This window comes from Durio zibethinus, chromosome 6 (genome assembly GCF_047325235.1).
Source record: "Durio zibethinus cultivar Kanyao isolate XHJ-2024 chromosome 6, ASM4732523v1, whole genome shotgun sequence".
In the NCBI taxonomy this organism is placed as follows: Eukaryota; Viridiplantae; Streptophyta; class Magnoliopsida; order Malvales; family Malvaceae; genus Durio; species Durio zibethinus.
In genome coordinates, this window is record NC_143167.1 from 1,719,326 (window position 1) to 1,742,601 (window position 23,276).

A 23,276-nucleotide genomic window follows, 5' to 3' on the forward strand; every position below is an offset into this window, starting at 1 on the left:
CGAATCCAACGACAAGATATATTTGAATTTTGGCGATTGCTCTTCACGTGTCGTGAATGGCAGGACCACAATCTAGAAAATTGGGCTGGACTTGGCCCATATAAACTTATAATATTTTTTAAATAATAATTATTTTAAAAATACATATTCTTCTTCAGACATCCGATCCAATTCCACTGGCTTTTAGATCTACATCAAAACATTTCGAAATTTTTTTAATATTTTCCCTCCCCCATTCAAAACCCTAATTCAACTTTAACCTCAAAATTAATAAAAATTCTCTCTTTTGCTTATTACTTTCAATTAAATCATAGAATTTATAACTTCTTTTTTTGTGAAAATAATTTTCAAAAATTCAATCAGAATTTACTATGAAAGAAGTGAAATCAGTTAAATTGAATGCGCAGCAACATCAGCAACACGAAAACGGTCACTTTTTTCCGTTCAAATTCGCCAAGATATTAGATCCAGAAGCTTCTTGGGACAAGGTAAATCTTTTTCTTTTTGTTTTTAATCGTTAATTTTGTTGGTTTTATTTGAAAATTTTACTATTAATTACAGTGAAATAGTAACTGTAACTTTAATTATGCTCTTAATTGAGCTTTTTCAGTTCTAGAAGCAGTTGAATTATATGGGTTCTTTTTTCCTGTTAAATGGGATTTAAATAGGATGATCATGAGTGGTACTGAATTGGGTACATTGAAAAAGAAGAATTTTGATGATGGGATTTGGTTGATTTTTGGAGCAGGATCAATTAGGAGATGTATTGCATTGGATTCGACAAGTTGTAGCTCTTTTCTGTGGTTTATTATGGGGTGCAATCCCTGTCGTTGGAGGCATTTGGATCTTCGTGTAAGTTATCAGATTCATGTTGCATGCATTTGTAAATTGCAGTGTTTTGGATTGGTATTGGATTGTTGAATCTGGCCCAAGTTTGGTGAGTTCACTAGTTTCTCAGATGACATATTGTGATGTTAGCTGTCAGGTATGTTTTTGTGATGGTTTCTCGGTAATTGTAAATAGGAGTAGGGCTTTTGGAATTTATACTGGTGTAATTGGATGGAACTATTGATGTTGACATACGGTGTTTTAGTTTGATAAAATCGTAGATTCATTGACGGTTAATCACCAATAGTTCTTAGCGATTGAGTTGTTTGTAAATAAGGATTCTAACATTATCTTAAGCTATCAGCCCGGCAGGGATAATTTGATTTTAAATTTAACTATACCGGAGTGTGTTTTAGTATATAATTGTTGGGTTCCTGCAACAGCATTTAATCTCTAAATGTGGTGGCACATTTTGCTACATGGATGGCACCTTTATCCAGTGGAGTTCCTTTATAAATCTCTGCTTTTTTAACTTAAAGCTGCACATGTCCATATACATTTGTGTACCCTGGTTCTTTTTGATGTACTTTACCTAGGTTGTATTGACAATTTAGAATTTACTAAGCATTACTGTTGTTTTGGAATTGATTAGTTAAATAGATAAGATTTCAACTTGCATTTATTTAGCATGAAATGTGCATGTCATCGTCCCATTTCTCTGAAAGGACTATTGATGTTGTCTTGATGGAGCCAACATGAAACATCACTGTCTTTTTTCAAGATTTCTGTATATCCATGTTGAGGGATTTATGCTGCCAACTTCCCCTACATTGTGTGTCTTGATTTCCACCTACTATTTGTGAAGAATTCATTCAATAAGCAAATAAGAGTAGTGTATCTGTTTTTGTTATTATTTTTCTTTGCTAAACTTTTAGTTAATGGTTTGGCATTGATTTTTGTTTGCAGTTTTCTGGTTGTATCCACTGGGATTATATATGGTTATTACGCAATGATCCTAAAGATTGATGAAGAAAATTTTGGTGGTCATGCAGCCCTTCTTCAAGAAGGGCTTTTTGCTTCAATAACTCTCTTTCTGGTACTTAAATAACATTTCATTATTTCTTTCATGTTCAAATGTCAGCATTGCCTACGGAAAGGGAGCTTTTCCCATGTTTACAGCTAACAAAACCCTCATTTTCTGTTCAGTTGGCATGGATTCTGGTATACAGCTTGGCCCACTTTTGATATGCGATGTATCATCAATTTGGCTGCCCTCTGTTTCTAAGTCCCATTTCAAGGATTTGACTCCGTTAGATGAGGAACCATTCAATATTGCCGAAAACAATGAGAAACTTTCTTACTTGAGAAATGCCAATAGCTATAGCTTTTTATGTTTCATTGTACAACATTCTGATTTTGCAAATCATGAAGCTAGTTTTTGATCAAGGTATATACATGCATGATTTCAATGTTAACTTCATAAATAACCCACAGAATGTAGCAGTTTGTCGTGCAAGTACCTGATGCTAAACAAAACACTGTTTTTCTTGCTTCAAATTTCTTCTTGCCAGTGATCTTTCTGGTTGATATCATATCAAGGCTAAGTTAGTGTGGTGTTTTTCAGCTGGATATTATCTGTTTTCTATTTTATTTTTCTCGAAGAGGGTGTATTTCAGATTTCTGGTTCTTAGTTCAAATAATCAGATTCAGTCCTTAACAACCTTAATTATTGAAAAAAAAAAAAACCTGGAAAATTTTGGAGGTTCTTTATATTTTACAATGCGGCTGATAGAAGGGCCTAAGCCTCCCCACTTGGGAGCCAAAAATATCACTACCCATATCAAGTCAATTGCACAAACGAGGACAATGATCTAAGCAGACTCATTTTTGCATGACGATAACATTCTCCAGCAACAGAAGATTACTATTACTTTTTGAAAGGAAGATGCTCGAGTCTTTAGTTATAACAAAAACTTTAACAATTATTCTCCAACAACAACAGAAATAACTTTACGAGTCTCATCAGTTAAATTCAACGGTATAACAAGTCCAGCACTCCACCATTTAGCTGTAACAAAAAACCTTCTGCTGAGATCCTTTTATTTTATCCCTCAAAACAGATCGAAAAATAAAGAGGAAAGAATGATTGCTTCTTTTAACAGTTACGGAGTGGTGTAGGCTACTATGCTTTGCAGATGGCTCACATCAACCTCCGACTTCTGCCTCTTCATGAGACGAGGTATACGCGGCCATATACCCATCTTCTCCCTAGTCTCGAAACAGATTGCTGCACAAAAACAATCATCAACCATGTCAATAAAAAACCTATGAATATGCCCTAGAAAATAACTGAGTAGTTTTCCCCTATTTCCTATTGCTTGTTATACAGAAATTATGGTACAAAAACTTATGAAGGCACAAAAAAAAAATTGTATGCTGATTCAAGTTATTTAAACAATAAAAAGACTAGGAAACATTGAATTTAACCCGGGGAAACTAAAAAAACTGATGATAGTAAAGCATATTCAATGAAGGCATTACTTGGCAAACCATCAGACACCTAGAATGAAATGGTAGCTCACACTTATTGTCTTCATTTCTTGCTAAAGCTTGACTACCTTCTTAGGACCTCATTTAAACGAGTTTGAAAAAAAAAGGAACATGATTAGAAAATATTATCCAGGTATAAAAATATAAGCAGACTACATTACCTCAACCTTGGCACGAAATTCTAGAGCGCATTCACAGACATGACACTCTGCTCTATAGGGGGAGTCATTGAATTTATCTGATTTGACAAATGCAAATACCTACAGGCAAATGCTAAAATCAGTTAAGACTGACTGGAAGCCTTCTGAGTTAAATTTCAGGCAATGCTAAATATATGGTTATGTTTGTAGGAGAAGATCTAATATCTAGTTCTAAAGATGAGTTGAAGAGATAAGAAGGATATAACCCTTCTGAGTTCTGAGACATAAAACAAGTGCAAGAAACAATTTCTAGGACTCACCTCCTCCCCACAATTTGGGCATGCCCCCTTCAGAGCTACCAAGTCATTTCTCCACAGTCTTTGAAGCACCCGAACTGGAGAAAGTGTGATTTAGTCAACAGAACAAAATTATTTTTAGAAAAAATGATAAAAACAAGCAAATGATGATCTATTTTTCAGCTTTTTTTTTTATGATTTAAAGATTTAGCCAACAACTCAAATTCATTTGAAATTACTCAACATTACAAGTCAATATGCTGGATCAAAGACATTTTTTAAAAGATTTTATAATACGGTTTGTTGTGCGAGTAGTCGAAAGCAAGATAAATAACTGCTTTATTAGAAGTCATACCAGCAGCCGATGCAAGTGAATATCCAACCACTGACCCAATACCGATGAAGAGAATGCCATTAACAGTAGCAAGAAACTCAAAATTGGATGCTTGGCTGCCATAGGAAATATCTGAGCTGAATGGATCTTGGTTCGATAGATTAGTGGTGTAAATGATAGGTACAAGACACAATGTACAGCCAAGTGCAAAAATCAAGATCCATATGCTTGCCAACACCAAAACTTGAGACAAATCTTCCTGCCCTACATCCAGAACAACTCAATATTCAATCAAAGAAAATACAAATAAAAAAGAAAACCTACCACCATTACCCAAAACAACATAACCATACAATGTATCAAAAATCAAACTATGGAAAATATCTAGCATACAGAGAAAGTATCATATAAGACCTTACAACCATATCAGCTATAAGCTGAAAAAATCAGGGTGTAAATCATTCAAATTGATGATGTGCATCTCAGCATAAATGGGTTTTACTTTTTACTTTGATTAGGTTGAAGAGTCATATATGCTAACATGATTACTACTAATTCTCAATAACAAGTCGAATCCGGATTTCTTAAACCTCCTAATGGATAAAGCATTGAACAGAACTTAAAAACCAAACAACAATGATACAAAAACAAATATATGATTCTAAACAGAATTACCTCTGCATCAGCATAAGTAGAATGTCGCCTAATACTGCAACGAGGGTACTTAACAACGGATTTCGAACCATACCAACGTAGTTTTAACTGTATAAAAAAGAACCCATTCGCTATATATCAGTAAAAATTACATTAAAAAAAGCATTAATTCAAAAAGATTAAAAATATAAATGAAGTTGGTTACCTCGACTCTATCAAACATGTCATCAACTATCAAAGGCTCCCCACTGTAATAAGCATCCCGTGCCTAATCATTTCCAAGGACAAAAATTTTAATTAATTGGACTAAAATTGCTTAGTTGTTAAAATTAGAGAAAGTAATAAAAGTTTCTTACTTGGCGATAGAGAGCTTCTAAGGTTTCTTGACTGGCGGTTTCGATAGGGCCAACGAATATGCAAGAAGGACCCTCCTCCTTGGCGGTGGGGAAGCCCTGTGTCTTGGCCGAGAAACCCGAGACCCGAACCGAAAACGGAGGTTTGGTCCGGGATAAGGGTAGCTTTACGACGGTGGACCCGATCACGTGAGGTCTAATGGAATGGCACGTGCCGGCCATGAAACCGCCCCCAAAAAAAAGGTTGCTGCTATTTACAAACGCCGTTGTGAACCGAGCATGTGTGGAAATTGCTGGAAATGATTTTGTGGCCACTAAAAGGTAAGAACAATTCAATGATTTTTTAATTTGAGGGTTTGTGTTTATATATGTTGACGGTGGATTTAAGGTTGTGATTCGTTTTTGGGCGCGTAAATATCTGATTGGTTTGTTCTGATCTTCTGGCTGATATTTCCTCTTTGGTGATTGTTTCTGGCCCACTGGTTTTAGGTTCGGCCGAAAGAAAAAGACACGGTATGTCAGCTGGAGTCGAACGCCGATCTATTGTCATTCAAGCAATAGCTGGTACAGCATAGCCACATTAAATTTTATTTATTTTTATCATATTTTATATAAAAATTATATATTATAATTTATATCGTTATAAAAATATAAAATATAACTTTTTAATTTTATTAAATTTATATATAATAATAATAATTATTTTAAATCATATTATTTTTTATTTTATTTTAATATTATATTATATTATATATTTTAAATTATTAAATTAAATAAATAAATACCTTAATCTTTGCACTACTATCGCTTATTTATTGTTACATGAAGATAATTCCTTACATATAAAATAAATTTATGGTGATATTTGGTATAGAATGATTACTCAAATAATCACGGTGATATTTAGTATGAGATGATTACTCAAATAATCATGGTAATACATATATGATAATTAAATTATCTTATTTAGTAATCATTTAATAATTTTACGTAACGATGATTTTGAATCATTGAGAGTGATTAAATTATTATTTTTGAGAGTGATTTAATTTTTATCCAAAAGGTGAGAAATTTTTTTTAATGAAATGATATATAAAATTAATAATAATCAATATTATTAATTTAATATGTTAATTAGAAACTTACTTCTATTTAAAATTAATTATTATTATTTTATATTATAATTTTTATATTTTTAAATTAATATTTATTAGAATAAATTTTAAAATATTTCGTGATTTTTTTATTTTTTAAAATTTATTTATAATATACTTTTTAAATTTTAATATATTAGTTTTATTTTTTAATTCAAATATTTTTTATATAATTTATACTATAAAAGTAGTTTACTATCAATAAATATATTTTTAATTTAACAATTTTATTTTATTTATTATGAAATAAATAAAATATTACTAATATTTATATATAATTTATTATTTTTAAATAACATTAAAATCATTAACTTGTATAAATATTATAATATGAATTTATATTTGATGAACTGTTAGTATATAGATTTTATATACGATTAGTGAATAAAATGATATCATCTTATTAGTGAAGTGAATTAGACGATACCACCTCATTAATGAGTAAGTTTTTTAAGAAATATTAATTTTTGTATATTTATTTTAAAGACTGCTATTTGTTCATTAATGAGATAATATTATCTGATTTACTGATAGTATATAAAATTTATACACTGATAATGTATCAATATAAACTCATTATACTAAATGCTACCTACAAGTTCCATTTTTTTTCATGTATAACTATTATAAGATACCTAATTATTTTGGTATTTTTAAATAAAATAATATTTAATTTTTAATAAACCAATCACAATGATCTCTAATTACTAAAAATTAATAATTCTTAATCAAAAAAAAAATCTAGATCACAATTGGTAAGATTATTTTGATAATTAAATTATCATGATGATCTTGAAAACAATACCACACGCTAACTACAAGTTCTTTTATTTTTTTTCATAAGAGAAGGATGATTCTTCCTCCTGTCGCTTTCTCCCCGAATTTACCTCCCCATTGAACAAGATTTATATTGATGAGATTACCCTTAACGTGTAAATTTAAAAATGTTGTTACTTGTTATACGAATACACGATCATACATCAATGAAAGAGAACCTATTGAAAAGGAGTCACTACTCATTGAACAACACCAACCAGACAAAATGAAAGGACTGGACCTCATATATAACAATGATCTTCAACAAGTACATTTTCTAAATTGGTATTACTATTTACAATAATTAAAAAAAAATTCCTGTTTGTTTCTTCCTATAGTTTCTTTTTGCGAGTACTGACATTCACGAGTTAGATTAGAAGGAAAAGTTGGATCACATTCATGGACCCCTCCACCTGTTTCCCCAATGTAAATACTTTCAAGATTCATCTTCAGCACATTCACGTGCCACGTTTTCCGAGTTTGCTTGAGAAGAAAGGATCCCATTCATGGATTCCTAGTTTCCCAAATGTAAAATACTTCCAAGACTCTTCTTCATCGAATTCAGAATTCACTTGTTTCCCATCTCTCATTTGGTTTCTCACTGTCTCAACTCTGTCAATAACTCCCTTTACTGTGAGATCAAATGCATCTTCAGTTGTCTCCAATCTTGATGAGGGATCTGAATATATCACCTTTGGAATCAGCTTTATGATCTCCTCCCTCATAGCTACTCTTTTTTCTCTTGGGATTCTTTGCAATATTCTTTCAATATTGGCATTCCCAGATTTCACCTCATTTGCCGGTATCAGCACAGAATATTTAGTGTAATCCTTGGGGAAATGCCATATATATTGAACATAAGCTGAACCCGGATGGAAGAAAACTGGAATGCAACCGGCCAAAATTGAATCAAATATTGACCTCCTAGTGTAGGAATCTCCTGGAGGTTGTAAACAGAACACAGAACTTTGAAACAACTTCATCAAATAAATCGGATTGTGGCACTTCTGGCTTTTATTACATTCAAGGAACCTACATTTCCTTCTTGAAGCTAGGCACTGATCGATAATTTCATCGCGGATAGACTCACGCAAGTTAGGCCTTCGTGCACCTGCAAAAGAGAACAAGTATCGCCTTTTCAGTCTTCTCATTCTGTTCTGCCATTGAAACACATCATCATCTCTTGAAGGATGAAAATATGTAGGATATGGTATCGCGAAGTCATTGTAGTTCCAGGGACTTGACTCAATTACTAACATGGTCATGTTCCTTGATTCAGCAAAATTCAGAAGCTCATTCCCCCAATCAGACTCATTTTTGGGGTCTCTCCTGAAATCCCAATTAATTCTTCCTGCAACCAAGAAATGGTCTCTACCCCACATCTTTTTCCATTCAGGTCTAGATGCAAGCCACTTGACAAGATTAACTGCGTCATAGTCTCTCATAAACCCATCAGGATCCCAAAGGTAGCGACCAACATCAAGGCCAGCATAATAAGGAACATAGATTGCTGAAGCTACCGATGGATCCTTGGTTAAGCACTTGTATTGCTTCATTCTGTTGTGGAAAATGACTTCCAATAAGAATTGGTTTGTAGCAAACCAGCCTGTTCTTGAAAAAAGCTTTTCATTACTTGGAAGAGGGGCACCTAGGCCAAGGTTTGATGCGCACTCACACATATCTGTCCAGAAACTAAGAGTCCCGCAGTTGTCCAGTAAGTCTTGGTTAAATTTCTTGGGGAGATTATGAATATATATGTACCGCCCTGAACAGGAAGTAGAACCAGATCGAGCTCTTAGCACATTTTGTCTTCTTGGTTCCACAACAACCTTCTCTATTCTTTTCTCCATGACAGGATCAGATGAATCAACAGATTTATTCCTGTTTCTTCTCCTGGGACGATTGGCCCTGTCCCTTCTGCTCTTGACAATGGGAAATGAGTCAACAGTTCGATCCTCAGCATTCTCTTCCCTTTGTAGTTGGGAAACATTTTCAGTTCCTTTTTGTTTGGCCACTGCTTCCTTTCTTTTTCCTTTCATGGAAGATAGATCAATAGGTTTATCCTCATCCCTGGTATTAACCTCCTCCTTACTTAATTCATCTTCATTTTCTGTGCCAGAAATTGTCTCAACAGATTGAGTTTCATTATCTTCAGACATTAACGAAGCAATTACCTGATCAATTTCATCCCCATCATTATTGGCCTCTTCCACATTATCTCCGACATTAATATCTTTAACATCAGAAGAAGAATCTCCTGTTTCTTCTCTAACAACATCATGGAAAGACTCAGATGAATCTAGAAAACCCGTATGATGGTTACCTAAGAAACTATCTCCTTTCTTGCTAAATGTTATAGATGAAGAATACAAGTAAAACAATGTGAACCACAAAAGAAAAGAGATCAAAACAATGTACCAGGATTGGGTTCGGCAGCGGCATTTTCCATTCATTGGTTTCTCCATTAACGCTTCACTGCTCATGGTTATATGATTCATGCAGAAACGTTTAGAATTAACCAAACGAAGAGATCGTGAACATGGACAAAAAATGAAGGGTGGTAGGGTAAAAGAAACTGGAAAGTCATGCAACGTTTGCTTGCAAAGCAATGAAGGAATTTTTTATAGGGAAAATGAGAGAGAATTGAATATGTTTGAACCATTCAAGATTTGTTGGTGCATTGAACTAAACGTTATTAAAGATAATTTTCTATAAAAAGAAAATTAGTTAGCTTTATTCTCAGTGTGACTTAATTAAAGGAGATCAACCTTCACAGTAAGAAAATTGAGGACCGATTTGCTACCGTTGGATCAAATTATTTCCAAACGAGATGATTTGTCTTATAAGATCATTGATCAATCCTATTATTGTTTACATAATTTTTTAATTTATTTTTTGAATAACATTATTATTCAATCGATTACATAATCATTTTTTTATTTTTATGGACTATATCTCGTCAAAATTGTCAATTTTTTATTAAACTAATTCACTAATCATTTATTTTGATTCCTCTCCAATTCTTAACTCCTAAAGCACATAGCCTTTTATTCTTTTTATTTTTTGTGACTCCTCTTTCCCTATCTCCCAAGATCACAAAATCAACACAAAGATCTTCTAATCCAAGATCAACTCCAGTTGATCAATTCAACTTCATCATCATTCCCCAAGGAAACAACACAAAACAAACAAAAAAGAATTAAACAAAAAAGAAAAGAAAAGGGGGGTTTCATTTGAGTGTTTCAGGGGAATTTAGAACTTGAGATTTGAAGGACAGGAAGGCTAGGATATGGGATGGGGGCACGTTGAGCAGTGGTGGCCTTTGGAGTAGCAAGGATTGATTTTTTTCCTGGTTTTTAGCAATGGGTTTCAATTATTAAAAATTTTAATAATTTAGTGAGCATTAAAAAAAGGATTTATATAGTTTGGTGACTGTTGGTGTATTTTACCACAAAAGAAAAGAAAAAATATCACATGAAAACTTAAAAAGCCTAGGCCTAACAAACTGTATAGTTCCCAAACCAGTAAAAGGGAGGATTTGTCTGAACTCTCAAACACGGAGAAGGAAGAGAAGAGAGAGTCGGTGTAATATCAGAATACCAAGCGAGCCTTGAAAAAAAAAAAGGAAACAGATTCATTCACTCTCCAAAATACTAAAACGATATTGATTTGTTTCCACATTTGGAAGCCCCCTATAAGTTTTTTTCTCGTCATTGGTTCATCCCTTAACTAAAAACCAAACACAAGTATCCCAAAAGCGTGAAAAAGAATCCCCATACGTATATTCTTTGGCTCTGATGGTTTTTTGAGTGCAAAAAAGGTTTTTTTTTGGGTTTTTAGATTGGGATGGATTCTGGGATTGAAATTAAGGTGACGAATCCAAGTAAAGGAGACAATGTGGGGAATCCGGTGGGACCAGGTCATGCCACGTCAGCATCATCATCATCACCACCACCACCACCACCACAGCCATCCACGTCATCGCCGCTGCCTGATGGACGGCGGAGGCGGCAGCAGGAGCGGAGGCAGAGGCAGAGGCAAGGACAAGGGTTGATTGATTTTATGCCGTTTAAAAAGTGGGTGCCCTGGATGGTTCCAGGCTTTGTTTTGGCTAATGTAGTCCTTTTTGCAATAACCATGTTCATTAATGATTGCCCCAAGAACTCGGTTTCTTGTGTGGCAGGGTTCTTGGGAAGGTTCTCTTTTCAGCCTATGAAAGAAAACCCTCTCCTTGGCCCTTCTTCTTCTACGTAAGTCTCCCTCTCTCTCTCTCTCTCTCTCTGTGCATAAATATATCTTCTTTTATGATGTCTTTTAGAAAAATATAAGCTTTATAGGAGATCTTTGGGATCTTCTTTTTATAGAAATTTTGGATTGGTAAAGATTGCTGCCATATTTACTTTCTGTTTTGTTTTTTCTTATTTTGGGGCGTAGGGTTGTGTAAAATTTTTCATCTTTTATGATGTTTCTGCATTGCTTATATGTTGGTATTAAGGTTGATAACTTAGAAGATGAAATCATTGTCATAAGGTGGAACATGTAAAGTTAACTCACGCAAAAGCAGCTGTAGGGAAATTTCTGACATTTATTGTGCTGGAATGATCATTTATTTAGTATCTAGAGATTGAATTTGGGAAATTTAAAGTAGTAAGTGAACAAATTTGAAATTTGGATTGCCTAATATGGCTGTCAATTCCACAAATAAGCATAGCTTGATTATATGGATTGATATCTGAAATATGTGGTCATTCATGATTTATTATAGTCCACTTTTAGAAAGAAATTTAAGGTCAGTTATTACGATTTCTGCTTTAGATGTCTTGTTAGAAGATTATATAATAACTAAAAATTCTTAGGATGATCTCTTTTTCTCTGTATCCTGAAGCTGGTGAGTATGCTTTTCTGAAAAATGGTTTTCATAATCATCTCTACATTTGGCTTATTTACTATTTTAGCTAGGAAAATATATTTGTATGGTATTGTTATGGTTGCTAAATACAAGTTCATGGCTGACCTTTCCTGATATGTTTTTGTTTCTTCAGATTAGAGAAAATGGGTGCTCTAGACGTGTCAAAAGTTGTCCATAGACATCAGGCATGGCGCCTGATTTCTTGTATATGGTTGCATGCAGGGGTTTTCCACATACTTGCCAATATGTTGAGTCTTGTATTCATCGGTATTCAGCTTGAGCAGGAATTTGGGTTTGGTATGCATCTTATTCCCAGCTTAAACTTTGTTACCTTTGATGACATCAACCTGTATGGGCATTTACTGCTTACCTTTGATATGCTCAGACAAGTGCTATGGATAGCACTTAGAGGTGCTTAATTTAAGCACAGTAGCACAAAGCCTGTCTGAGATGTAGTGCTTTCTTAAGGTCTTTTGATCTTCGTTGGAACATGTACACCATTAACTATAGCATAAATTATTATGCTGCTGTTTTGCATTCTGGGATAGTCTTGACCTGCAGAGCATTACTGCCACAATGACTTAGAAACTTTCTAAGTGCCCTTTCCTTTTCTTGAAATCAGCATTCTTCTAGGATAATAGGTAGAGAAGGATGGAAGTTGGGAAATAACATCCAAACTTGTTTTTGGAAATGCTTCCAATTTACCAACTGAAAATTTGTTTTACTAGTTTAAAGTAATTTAATCCTAAATTCCTCTTTGGGTATCTTTCTGCAGTGAGAATTGGGTTGCTTTATCTAATTGCTGGTTTTGGTGGGAGTTTGATGTCATCCCTTTTTGTTCAGACCGGTATATCGGTTGGTGCCTCTGGTGCACTTTTTGGTTTACTAGGAAGTATGCTTTCAGAACTCATCACAAATTGGACCCTATATGCAAATAAGGCACGTAAGATTGCACTGATATTTCATTCTTCAGAGTCTGTTACATCTGTGAGCAAATCCTTACAGTTTCAGTTTTCTATGTGCAGTTGGCAGCACTGTTGACTCTCATTTTGATTATTGTAATAAATCTAGCAATGGGAATCCTCCCACACGTGGATAACTTTGCTCATATGGGGGGATTTCTTTCTGGGTTTCTTCTTGGATTTGTGTTTCTGATCCGTCCCCAGTTTGGATATGTTAGTGAGAAACATGTTCCACGAGGATACATTGTAGCTTCTCGTAAACCTAAACACAAGCCATACCAGTATGTCCTCTGGATTATCTCTCTGATACTGTTGATTGTTGGGTAAGTACCTGGAGTCCTTTTCTTGAATTCATGAAACTTTGTGTATGATATATAAAAGCACGCATCTTGCTTGTCGAAATAGGCTATTGCCTTTGGAATGCATATGAATGACATTTAAACAGATTCTTCTCCCATGCTACTTGATTTCTGTGACCATTCATTTGTTCTGAACAATAATTACATGCATAACATAACCCATGTTTTTATGTATGAACAACTGGGAGTTTAATATACTGTTGCTGACGTACAATGATTGAGGGAAGACATCATTAATTGTCATGACTCATGAGTTAATGTGAATATGGTATAGTCTGACATGTTATCTTAACACAAATTTCATTATTTTTTTCTAGACTCACTGTTGGCCTAGTCCTTCTCCTTCGGGGCGTTAATTTGAATGATCACTGTTCTTGGTGTCATTATATGAGTTGCGTCCCTACCTCATTGTGGAGCTGCAAATCACAGCAAGTGTACTGTGAGGTGAGTGCTGATACTCCGTCTGTTTACTTATGCATTATCAGTTTAGTTTCTTAATCTTTGTTCATTCTCAACAAAAATTAAAGCATCCCATATCTCAATCTATTCTTATAAACGGTCTTTCTTGAGATTTTTTATCATAAAAATATTTTTTTCTGATGCATGCTGAATCTCCACATTCATGTTTAGCTGCCCTATTTAAAGTGAAAATACTTCCAAAAACATCACTTAACCGGTGCTCTCACGGCACTCATTAGTATTTGCTTTGTAATAAACATTTCTATGATGGCTTGTGAACAAAATGTATAACAAAAATTTTGGAGTATTACACAGCTCTCTTTCACCAATCTAACCTTTTCTTTTTATGAAGGTACTTGTCACCTATTACTTAGTTTAACTAATATTTTCTTGTTCACGATGACTCTGCATATTGCTGGAAAATGTGGACAACTAATATCTTCCATGGTTCCCTATATTCGTAGTTTATATAATTTGCTCACAAGTTGAAAAGTACACGTTATTCATTTATTCACTAATATTATTGCAGTCAATCCAATATGGGAATCAACTGAACTTAACTTGCATAAGCAATGGGAAAAGCAACATCTATACATTATCAGGTGAAAACTCTTCCCTCGTTCAGCGGCTATGTTCTAAGCTCTGCAGTTGACATACAAGCATGCATGGAGCAAGATTTATTTTTAGAAACATTTAAATTTCATTGCAGTTGTTAATTTTGAATTCGTTACATGTTCATTTTAAATATATCATATGAAAATATTTTTCCAATGATAAGTTTTCTTCTTAGAGTACTCATTAATTGTATCATTTATCAATGATCACTCATATTAGTCCCGTACATGAAACTTGCAGTGTGATTGAAACACAAAAACTAGCCTAAGAGATAAAATGGTTAAACTATTTGCCAAAACACACAATTCCTTAAGGAATTCCAAAGTTTAATTCTTTGGAGTTGGAATTTTTTACTATATTTTTGTTTTACCTTTCTTCTACCTTCTCACCTTTTTTTCTAAATCTTTTTTGCCCTTGCCTTATTTTTGTTTCGTGTGAATTCTATGGAGTCTAGAGTTTTGAACCACCTTGGTACAATACAAGTTTCAGGATGAAAATTTGGGCTGGATCCTGAAATTTTGATTGGGATTGTAATGACTTTTTAGCTGTCTTGTGGTTATTCATCAACAAGATCTGTTGAACTTGGACTGATTTGGTTTGGCCTATTGGAGTTTATGGTATATTTAGTCTTTGGGACCAAAAGCCCACAATCCTGGATCCCCCTCTCCTGGTATTCTATTTACAAAAATGGGTTTTCAATTTCATGCCCATTTTTTACATTAAAAAATGAAGAATTTGGAGAAAATATTTTTGGTTTTTTTTTTTAATAGGGAAAAGTTGTACTAATTGAATTTGCTAGGGAAGCTTTATTTGTACCTTTTTTTTTAATAATTTCTAAAATTGCATTCATTTACTCCCATTACCTATAGGGTGGCAATTGCATTTATGTATAGCATTAGTTAGGATCTGATGGTGAAGTGAAGCTTTTAATGAAGGATTTCGCAACAAGAAAATGGATGTGCCAAGGGCTTTGAATAGCCTCATCTTTCATAAATCAGTAGCAGTTGAGAAGAATAAATTGCTTTATATATCCAATCCACAATATTCTAATTCAAAACTATTTCAAATATTTTTTTATGGTTAAGAGCTTATTAACTTAGGGTTTAATCATAAAACGCAACTTCCAATACTCTCCCGAACGAAGCCTTAGTCTATAAAACATAAATAAATAGACTATGTTAATAAAGAAAATTATATGCATCATTACTTGGACAAGATAGATAAATAAGTTGTTACTCTGCCTATTCATTTGAAGTTATGGTTAATTCTAGAACTTGTTTATGGCTTTTTGTTCAATTTTCTAGCTTAAGTTGTTATTATCCTTTCATTAATCAATTTATCTTTTTTAATTATTTTAATCAAATTATAAGGATTTGGTCACAGAAATTTTATCAGCTTGTAGCTTATCACTTTATTTAAAAAAAAAAAAACAGCAATAGTATAAAAGCTCCTGTTTCTAATAGGGAGATTAAACTTGGTTTAACAGTTACTCTAGTAACATCAACATATTTAAAATTTAAATCTTAATATTTATAATTTTTTTTATTCTTAAATTTCGACTTTCTTTGTTAAAAAAAAAAAAACCCAAAGCTCCTCTTTGCGTTGGTTGTAACTTGATAAATTCTTAATAAAGAAAAAAAGTCATACAATAGTTATCTTTATATTTGTTAAAGTGATATTATTTTATATTTGTTAAGTATTATGTTTTCTATGATTTTATATTAAAGTTGAGTCTGTTCACTTATAATCAATTAATTTTAAGTTAACTGTTTAATATAATATTAAAATTAAAATTTTTTTAATTATTCTTTTCAAATTTATCACGTATTAAATTTCTTTCATTTTTAGTTATACATAATGAGAGTTTATTAAAATGATGTTATACCACATTTGTTAAATATATAATTTTTTCTATTTATATATACAAATTAGACTCCTCCGTTTACTATCAAGTTGAATGTTCCTTTTTAAAATTGTTACGTGGTAAATTTTTATCATCTTTATTTACACGTGATAAGGTTTATTAAAATAATATTATTTTACATATATTAAATATTTAATTTTTTATAATTTTATATTAAAATTTATTTTTTCACTTATCACTAATTAATTTTAAATTAAATACTTAACAATATTATCTTGAATGTCACAAATTTACTTCTATATTTGTTAATGCTAGAATCAGAATCCAATGCTTATAGTTCCATTATGTACTGAATATTCTCCTAAGTAGTAAATAAGAAGAGAATGTGTAGATGAACATGAACTAGTGGCCAAAAATGCACCAAGTTCCCGTGTGGCCTTCTCTCCTTTAACACACGTATCTTCAATGTAACCACATATATACCCACTACCCGTTGTTCCAAATCCGACAAGGACATGTAAAAGACAGTCCCCTTAAATTTTGCACATGAACAATTCAACACGGTTCAAGCTTCCAGACGACTCAGAAGTACGATATGGCATTAAGTTTCTACCAAAAAAAAAAAGAGTACAATTTTATGTTTCTACTTGGTAGCTAGTTTGGCATTTGGCAAAGAAAAGGAATATGTGGCCATGATTTACTCCTAACTTATCCAAATGAAAAGGGACTATCAGGTTCTGATGCCAATGAAATTAGATAGAAAATCATGGTGGCTTGGAACATTATTGTTTATCTCCCCCATTATTGTTACCTTCCTTTCCTATCTAGCTATCATCCTCTCTCTTTCATTCCCTTTCATTCCCTACATTATCATTTCCCTTTTTGCTTTAGATAGCGAGGAGATCTTTGGCTTTTTTGAATATTAGGAGAGGTAGTTAAGTTAGTTGTTAGGGTAGTTGGTCTTTAAAAATAAAAAAATATATATATATTTTTTACAATCATAAAAAAATAATTTTTTTATGAATTTGTTAAATTTCGTATGCAATAAAATAATATATTGAATAAAATTCATAAACCTCTTTGTCACTTAAAATAATAAAAATATTGCAAAGAATCACAAAATTTGTACTTGTAAAGAAAAAGGAAAGGAATTGTGTAAGTGATAATATATGCATGGGGAAGTTAAATAGGAACAAAGAAAAGATCATAGACATGATGCCATTTTTGCTTGCTTGAGAAACATTAAGAGCTTTATTATTTATTCCCAGAGAGATTGCGTAAAGCTGAAAACTATCCCCTCAAGACATGCAGAGTTTCATTAAAATAGAATGCATGATTTTGGGGCAAAAAAAAAAAAAAATGGTCCCTATATCCAACCAACGGTTTGACAAAGACCAGGCAGGACTCTTAATGAGCCTGATCCTTTACATGCCAGCTTTGGGAAACACTTATTGCGCATGATCATTTTTGGTTTTAAAATTACAACCATTGGCAGTTGCTTCTAGTTTTTCAAGCAATTGAGTTTTTTGAAAGAAAATTTATGACATAATTCCATTGTTTCGGAACACAAATCAGATTAAGAACATGATGTTTACGTTGTCCCTGACATAATCAATGTGTTTAGAGATTTAAAATCTAATTGGCAACACAAGAAAGTTGATTAATCATAGTGCTTAAGTTGGCTTTAATAAGAGAAATGATATTTGGAACATGTTCCATGTGAACATAGAGTAAAGGCAAGGTCTGAATTTCCAAAAAGAAGATGACACCTTGCAGCTATTGCATGTGTGGTTGCAGTGACTAGTCATCGAGACTGGAGCAACAGCCAAAAGTTTAACAGGGAGCTCAATTCTTGTCCCTTCAATCATGTTATGGTCCTCTCTGAATAGAAGGACACCATTTATTATTTCCCAATTTGACCCATTTCATTGTTTCCCTTGATCCCAAATCTTCCATGCAATTTTATTTCAGAAAAAAAAAAAAAAAAAGTCATTCGGATGTCCCATATTTGACAAATCTTTAACATGTTTGCTTAATATCAAAGACTTGCAATGAACGTATAATAAAGTGTTTTTTAAATTGACAGACGTGTGAATCTATCTTATTCTTTTATGAACACAAAAAAAAAGTTGAAAACGGGTCAAATTATATTTTCCATGATAGACTTACACAATCCATTTTTAAGCTATATCATACATCCATAGCTGATAAGGCTGTCAGTAAGGGTGAGTAATTGATCAAAAATTTTTAAATAATCAATTATAAGATCAAAATTGATTTAATTTGATCGATTTGATTAAACAATTAAATTTATATTTTTTTATTATAAATAATTATTTAATCACAAATTAAATTCAAATATCATTCAATTTAAATTATTGAAAAATTTAATAATTTTAATAATATTTTAAAAGAAAAAATAAATAAAAATACTCATTTTAATTTTTTTATCTTTACTTTTTAAAAAATTAATTAATCTGATTAATTCAGTTATTAATTTTAAAAATAAAAAATCAATTTAATTAATTAATTTAATCAATTTAAAAAATCGATTGTAACCAAAATCGAATAAATAAAATCAAATTAATCAAATTTACTCAAATTTCAATATATTTAATCACTTCAAACCGACTTTTGTTCGGATCCCCTGTTATGTAGTCAAACCGGCTTTAAAAAGCCGTGTGTCCCAGTCCATTTTTAATCCAAGAAGTGCAAAACTTTGCTCCATAAGAAAATCGGTCTCTGAGGCTGGCATTTGCTGCCCAAGTCCTCAACATTTGTATAATGCGGTCTTTTGCCTCATCAATGCACCCACTTACATATCTACGTACGCTTGTTAGCTGTACCCGGATTCACAGAATGTTCAACCCTCAAATTTTCTTACTGACTTCTAATGTTAACTCATCAAATTTACCATGGAAAGTTACCTTCCAATTCATCTCATTTAGCTAAAAAAAAAAATTAGTAAGTATGTCCTTGTTCTTTTTTGTTAACGATCGTCTCAAGAATACTTGTTAAAGTATGATTATGTTTATACTTACATTAAATGTAATAATTGATTGATAATTTATTAATTATATATATATTGAATGAAAATATCATTGTTGATACTAATTTTAAGGAATATTATCGTTATGGGCAGATTTAGGAGACATAAAAGGGCCATGGCTCTCCCAAAAAATTTCGATAATATTATAGTATAAAATTCGATCCCTTCTTATCTTGGTTCATTTTTTCAGTCTCTTCGACTGTTATGATATTCTTAATAGACTTATGGATACAACTTTGAGTCTTGAGACGTACCCTATTATTCTTAGTTTTTTTTTTTTTTTTGGGTGGAAAATTTCTATTGGGAATTAATGGGGGTTACATCGGGTGGGTCATGGTAGTCAAAATTAGACAAAAGAGATGATGCATCAAGGGTTTATTTTTACATGGGAAGATCACATGGAGTGAAAGGAGGATAGACAAGGATAGACAAGCTCAGCTGCTACAAGTAAGAATCCTAAATCCCCAATAACTTTACGCCCTTTCCCTTCTTCCTTATCTGATTTTTCTCATATATGTGTGACAAAGCATGTGAAATTACCCCCTTCAAATATCCTTTTCAAGCTATCTTCTAAGGAATTGATCAAATAGGTTCCATGTGATCATACATTATATAATATATTAATATTGGCTATGATAAACATGAATCTTCCTCTAATATATACGAATATCCATGTATTGTCCAAGTATAAAATTACAAAACTTCAATAAATTAAAGGATATCAATAGTTGAAATAGTGATTGATGTTCATATATGCATTATTTGTTGATAGAATATTGAACTTTTAATTTTAGTGGTCGTAAAATTGTTTGACAATTTCGATAAAAAAAATTATTTTTCAAAAGTTCTGAAAATGGAACGCTGAAAATTATGTATATATGCTTTTAAAGTGTTGTTGAATGTTGAATATAGAATTCCATTCTAAAGGGAATTTGAGCTGTTGACATCTATCTTTAATTAATACATGAATATGAGTAAGCAACAATAAACCAAAGGGGATGAAAAGGACATTTTGCAAGTAATGCAAATGAATTGCAATTGGCAACTGGCAATGTCACTAACCCAAGACCAAGGGCACCCCCAATTTCCAGCTGCCAAGGCTAAACTTCTGAGGCATCCACATGACCAAAAGAACATGCAATTTTACCTCATATCTAAGATAAAGCTAGCTGGTTGGTTGTGGAATGAGAAGAGATAACTCCATAATTAATAGAATTCAAAGTCATCAATGTGGAAATGGAAATCAAAGTCAGCTAAGTGGCATGTTTTCTAATATTATGAATTCCCACATAAACAATTCATGGTGTTAGTTAAAACAGTTTGGACCCATACATGACCTAAAACTTTAATATTTTCCCACTACTCAATACAAAGTGGCAACCCACCCCATAAGTCTTATCTTTTTCTTCTCATCACCTTTATTAATTAGTTTAATCTCTATGGTTGAGACATAAATTTCAAATACTTAGGTAGAAATACAATTGCTAAGATGTTTTACAATGTATATTACTATTTATGCCAAAAAATTAATTAATTAATTAGTAAATAAGGGGGCATGTAAGATGAAATTGTAACATGTAAGAAAAAAATTATATTAAACAGTTATTTTACATTAATATATATATATTTTTCATTCAAATCATGATACATAATTTCATTAATAGAAGAAATCAACCATTTATAAGATATGATTTCATAAGCTAATAATTGTGACATTTTTATTAATTTCTGTTGTTAATTAATTAGACTTTTGAAATTGTTTATTATAATTTATAAGCACAATAATACAAGTCAAGTCAAAATCCTTGATTTTCCAAATAATATTCAGATAAAAGAGCTTTAGGGCATCCAAAATGAAGATATTGGTGTGTTTTTAGCTCCATGGGGTTTGTTGTCCCTCAAATAATGAAACACTAATACACAAAATATATAATTACAAAAACTAACAACAAAAACAGAGTAATAGTTAATTAATTAACAAGTTAATCGTATCTTACATTGGAGATAAGAACAAGAGGAAATGGGTTTGGAAGCATATGATGTAAAATGCTTTACATTGGTAATTGACAAATAGAAAGATTATCAAAGAATAAAGAGGGTAATTAAATTAGTAAGCCGCACCAAATATTTTTTATAATCATTTGACTTAATTAAGACAAATGAATAAGTTCTTTAGCAAAAAAAAAAATTTACTTTTTTTTTTAAATTGTGTTTTAAATGAAAAAATATAAGGAAAAAAGAGATGGATAATTTTTTTAAAAGTAGAATGGTGAGTAATTACTTTGTGTTTAGTGAAAAACATAAATATTTTTTTATTTTGTTGAGTTTTTATGTATATTTTTAAAATTAATTGATATTACAAGTCAAAATTATGGTCCAAAATAACAAATTTTATAAAAAAAATCTATAATTTGAGTGCCCTAATAAACTTTTTTTACCCAAAAAGAAGTGGCAGTCAATAAAGAATCTCAAGTGCAATTGCTTTTTCTTTTTTCTTTTTTTTTGTTTTATCCTTTTTTTTTTTTTTTTGCATTTTGACTTTGGTGAAAGCAAATGAATCAAGAAAAAATGATTAGCAATCACATGGGAGGGGAACTGTGCGAGTGGGAAGCACGCTCTAGCGGACGCAATGATGAATCCCAATGTCCGGCGTGGTCCCCTGCAGCTGTTAGCATCAATTCCATCAATATTTTCCGTATATTACGTGGACAAATATGATTGATCCACGTAAATAACGTAGATCTTAAAAATGGGATGTTTTTGTGGCATGCACATGGTTAGAGAGAAAATAGTAAGATTCATGGGATGTTGTCATGTTTTACGATAAATGACAAATGGGCCGCCTCACCTCTTGAACGGTAAACTTCACGCGTCCCTCACTTTTCACCCAAATTCGCCTCCCATTGTTTTTGCATGCCACCAACCCTTTTTCTACTTTATTTTACTCTAAAATTTTCTTTATTGATTTTTTTTTTTAAGTTGAAAATGGAAGTTTATTTTTGCCTTTTTTTGTAATTTTTCAAAAGAAATTCACAATCCTTTTTCTCATCGGCAACTTGTGATTAGGTCAAAAAGAATATGCCTGGACTTTAATATTTTTAAATTCCCACTTTTTTTTGGATAAAAAAGATTTTTATTATTATTTGAATTTTAAATGATTTATCAATATTATTATTTTATTTATCATTATGGTTTAATTAATACTTTTTTCATCGTCTCATTTTGCTTATATTTATTTAACTTTCACAAAATTAAAAATTTTTTTGACTCCAATGTATAAAAAAAATGTGTAGCGAATTGAGTAGAGTCAAGCTTTTTAATTATATTTCGCATAATAAAACATACCAAAATAATTAACATTTGCCATTTAAACAAAATAGAGTTGAAATTTGATCATACTTTGACTATAATTACTTTGATGCATATGCATACCAACTTTGAAAGATGTAAGCCTCTTTATATTATTTTTAGCTTACAAATCTTAAATATTGATCAATTGAGTTTGTTCATTGATCTAAACTTGAATGTTCAAAAAGCATTACCTTAATCTTCTCAAAACATTCAAGTAAAGTTAAATCGTCAACCTATAGATTAGTAATAACATATTTTCTTCAATTATTCTTTAAATTAAACCATAGTCAAACTTTCACGTATAAATAATAAAATAAAATATTTCATTCAAATAGTTTGATCGATTCAATTTATGCTTAACTTAATTTTTTTTTATTGAAATCCAACTTTTAAACATTGTCAAAGATTCACTTAAAATTTTAATAAAAAGACAAATCTTTCATTCAATTTGCTTATATCAATTCAAATTATGCCCAACTTAATCTTTTTGACAAATACAACTTGTAAATATATTTTTGCAAAAAGTAATGATTAAAGGTATTTTCGTTTCATGCCTTTGTAACCTAATAAAGTAAATGAATTG

General features: G+C 31.7%; 4 protein-coding genes across 7 annotated transcripts; 2 read left to right on the forward strand and 2 right to left on the reverse strand.

Moving 5' to 3' along the window:
* Positions 1-169: 169 nt before the first annotated feature.
* Positions 170-2,278, forward strand: LOC111286683 (uncharacterized). Its single transcript, XM_022876806.2, has 4 exons — positions 170-488; positions 749-852; positions 1,795-1,924; positions 2,035-2,278. Exons 1-4 carry the CDS (start codon positions 372-374, stop codon positions 2,071-2,073), a joined length of 390 nt encoding a protein of 129 aa, XP_022732541.1. The 5' UTR covers positions 170-371; the 3' UTR covers positions 2,074-2,278.
* A 453-nt stretch (positions 2,279-2,731) lies between these two features.
* Positions 2,732-5,737, reverse strand: LOC111286682 (PGR5-like A protein). 4 transcript variants are annotated; one of them, XR_016342668.1, is made up of 7 exons: positions 5,159-5,737; positions 5,008-5,070; positions 4,824-4,910; positions 4,170-4,407; positions 3,839-3,912; positions 3,370-3,638; positions 2,732-3,115 (listed from the first exon to the last, which is right to left on the reverse strand). XR_016342668.1 is itself a non-coding variant. In XM_022876804.2 (7 exons), the coding sequence occupies exons 1-7, from the start codon at positions 5,375-5,377 to the stop codon at positions 3,056-3,058; spliced, it is 840 nt and encodes a 279-aa protein (XP_022732539.2). In that variant the 5' UTR covers positions 5,378-5,737; the 3' UTR covers positions 2,732-3,055. The 4 variants fall into 4 exon arrangements, 2 of the variants coding, with proteins under 2 accessions (XP_022732539.2, XP_022732540.2); XM_022876804.2 differs by having other exon boundaries at positions 3,540-3,638; XR_016342669.1 differs by having other exon boundaries at positions 2,976-3,115; positions 3,411-3,638.
* Positions 5,738-7,352: 1,615 nt separating this feature from the next.
* Positions 7,353-9,844, reverse strand: LOC111285245 (putative xyloglucan galactosyltransferase GT12). Its single transcript, XM_022874575.2, has one exon. It carries the CDS (start codon positions 9,621-9,623, stop codon positions 7,584-7,586), a length of 2,040 nt encoding a protein of 679 aa, XP_022730310.2. The 5' UTR covers positions 9,624-9,844; the 3' UTR covers positions 7,353-7,583.
* Positions 9,845-10,636: 792 nt separating this feature from the next.
* LOC111285246 (RHOMBOID-like protein 1) lies at positions 10,637-14,610 on the forward strand. The gene is made up of 6 exons (XM_022874578.2): positions 10,637-11,375; positions 12,168-12,331; positions 12,810-12,973; positions 13,060-13,319; positions 13,673-13,799; positions 14,344-14,610. Exons 1-6 carry the CDS (start codon positions 10,972-10,974, stop codon positions 14,464-14,466), a joined length of 1,242 nt encoding a protein of 413 aa, XP_022730313.1. The 5' UTR covers positions 10,637-10,971; the 3' UTR covers positions 14,467-14,610.
* The last annotated feature ends 8,666 nt before the right edge of the window (positions 14,611-23,276 follow it).

Excerpts from the sequence above, each read along its gene's own strand:
- LOC111285245 (XM_022874575.2), bottom strand. The coding sequence starts at position 9,623 with ATGAATCATATAACCATGAGCAGTGAAGCGTTAATGGAGAAACCAATG.
- LOC111286683 (XM_022876806.2), top strand. The coding sequence starts at position 372 with ATGAAAGAAGTGAAATCAGTTAAATTGAATGCGCAGCAACATCAGCAA. Across the intron at positions 489-748 it reads CAGAAGCTTCTTGGGACAAG|GATCAATTAGGAGATGTATT; the intron begins GTAAATCTTTTT and ends TTTTTGGAGCAG. Across the intron at positions 853-1,794 it reads GGAGGCATTTGGATCTTCGT|TTTTCTGGTTGTATCCACTG; the intron begins GTAAGTTATCAG and ends TTTTGTTTGCAG.
- LOC111286682 (XM_022876804.2), bottom strand. The coding sequence starts at position 5,377 with ATGGCCGGCACGTGCCATTCCATTAGACCTCACGTGATCGGGTCCACC. Across the intron at positions 5,071-5,158 it reads TAGAAGCTCTCTATCGCCAA|GCACGGGATGCTTATTACAG; the intron begins GTAAGAAACTTT and ends GGAAATGATTAG. Across the intron at positions 3,116-3,539 it reads AATTTCGTGCCAAGGTTGAG|CAATCTGTTTCGAGACTAGG; the intron begins GTAATGTAGTCT and ends GTTTTTGTGCAG.
- LOC111285246 (XM_022874578.2), top strand. The coding sequence starts at position 10,972 with ATGGATTCTGGGATTGAAATTAAGGTGACGAATCCAAGTAAAGGAGAC. Across the intron at positions 11,376-12,167 it reads CTTGGCCCTTCTTCTTCTAC|ATTAGAGAAAATGGGTGCTC; the intron begins GTAAGTCTCCCT and ends TTGTTTCTTCAG. Across the intron at positions 12,332-12,809 it reads TGAGCAGGAATTTGGGTTTG|TGAGAATTGGGTTGCTTTAT; the intron begins GTATGCATCTTA and ends ATCTTTCTGCAG.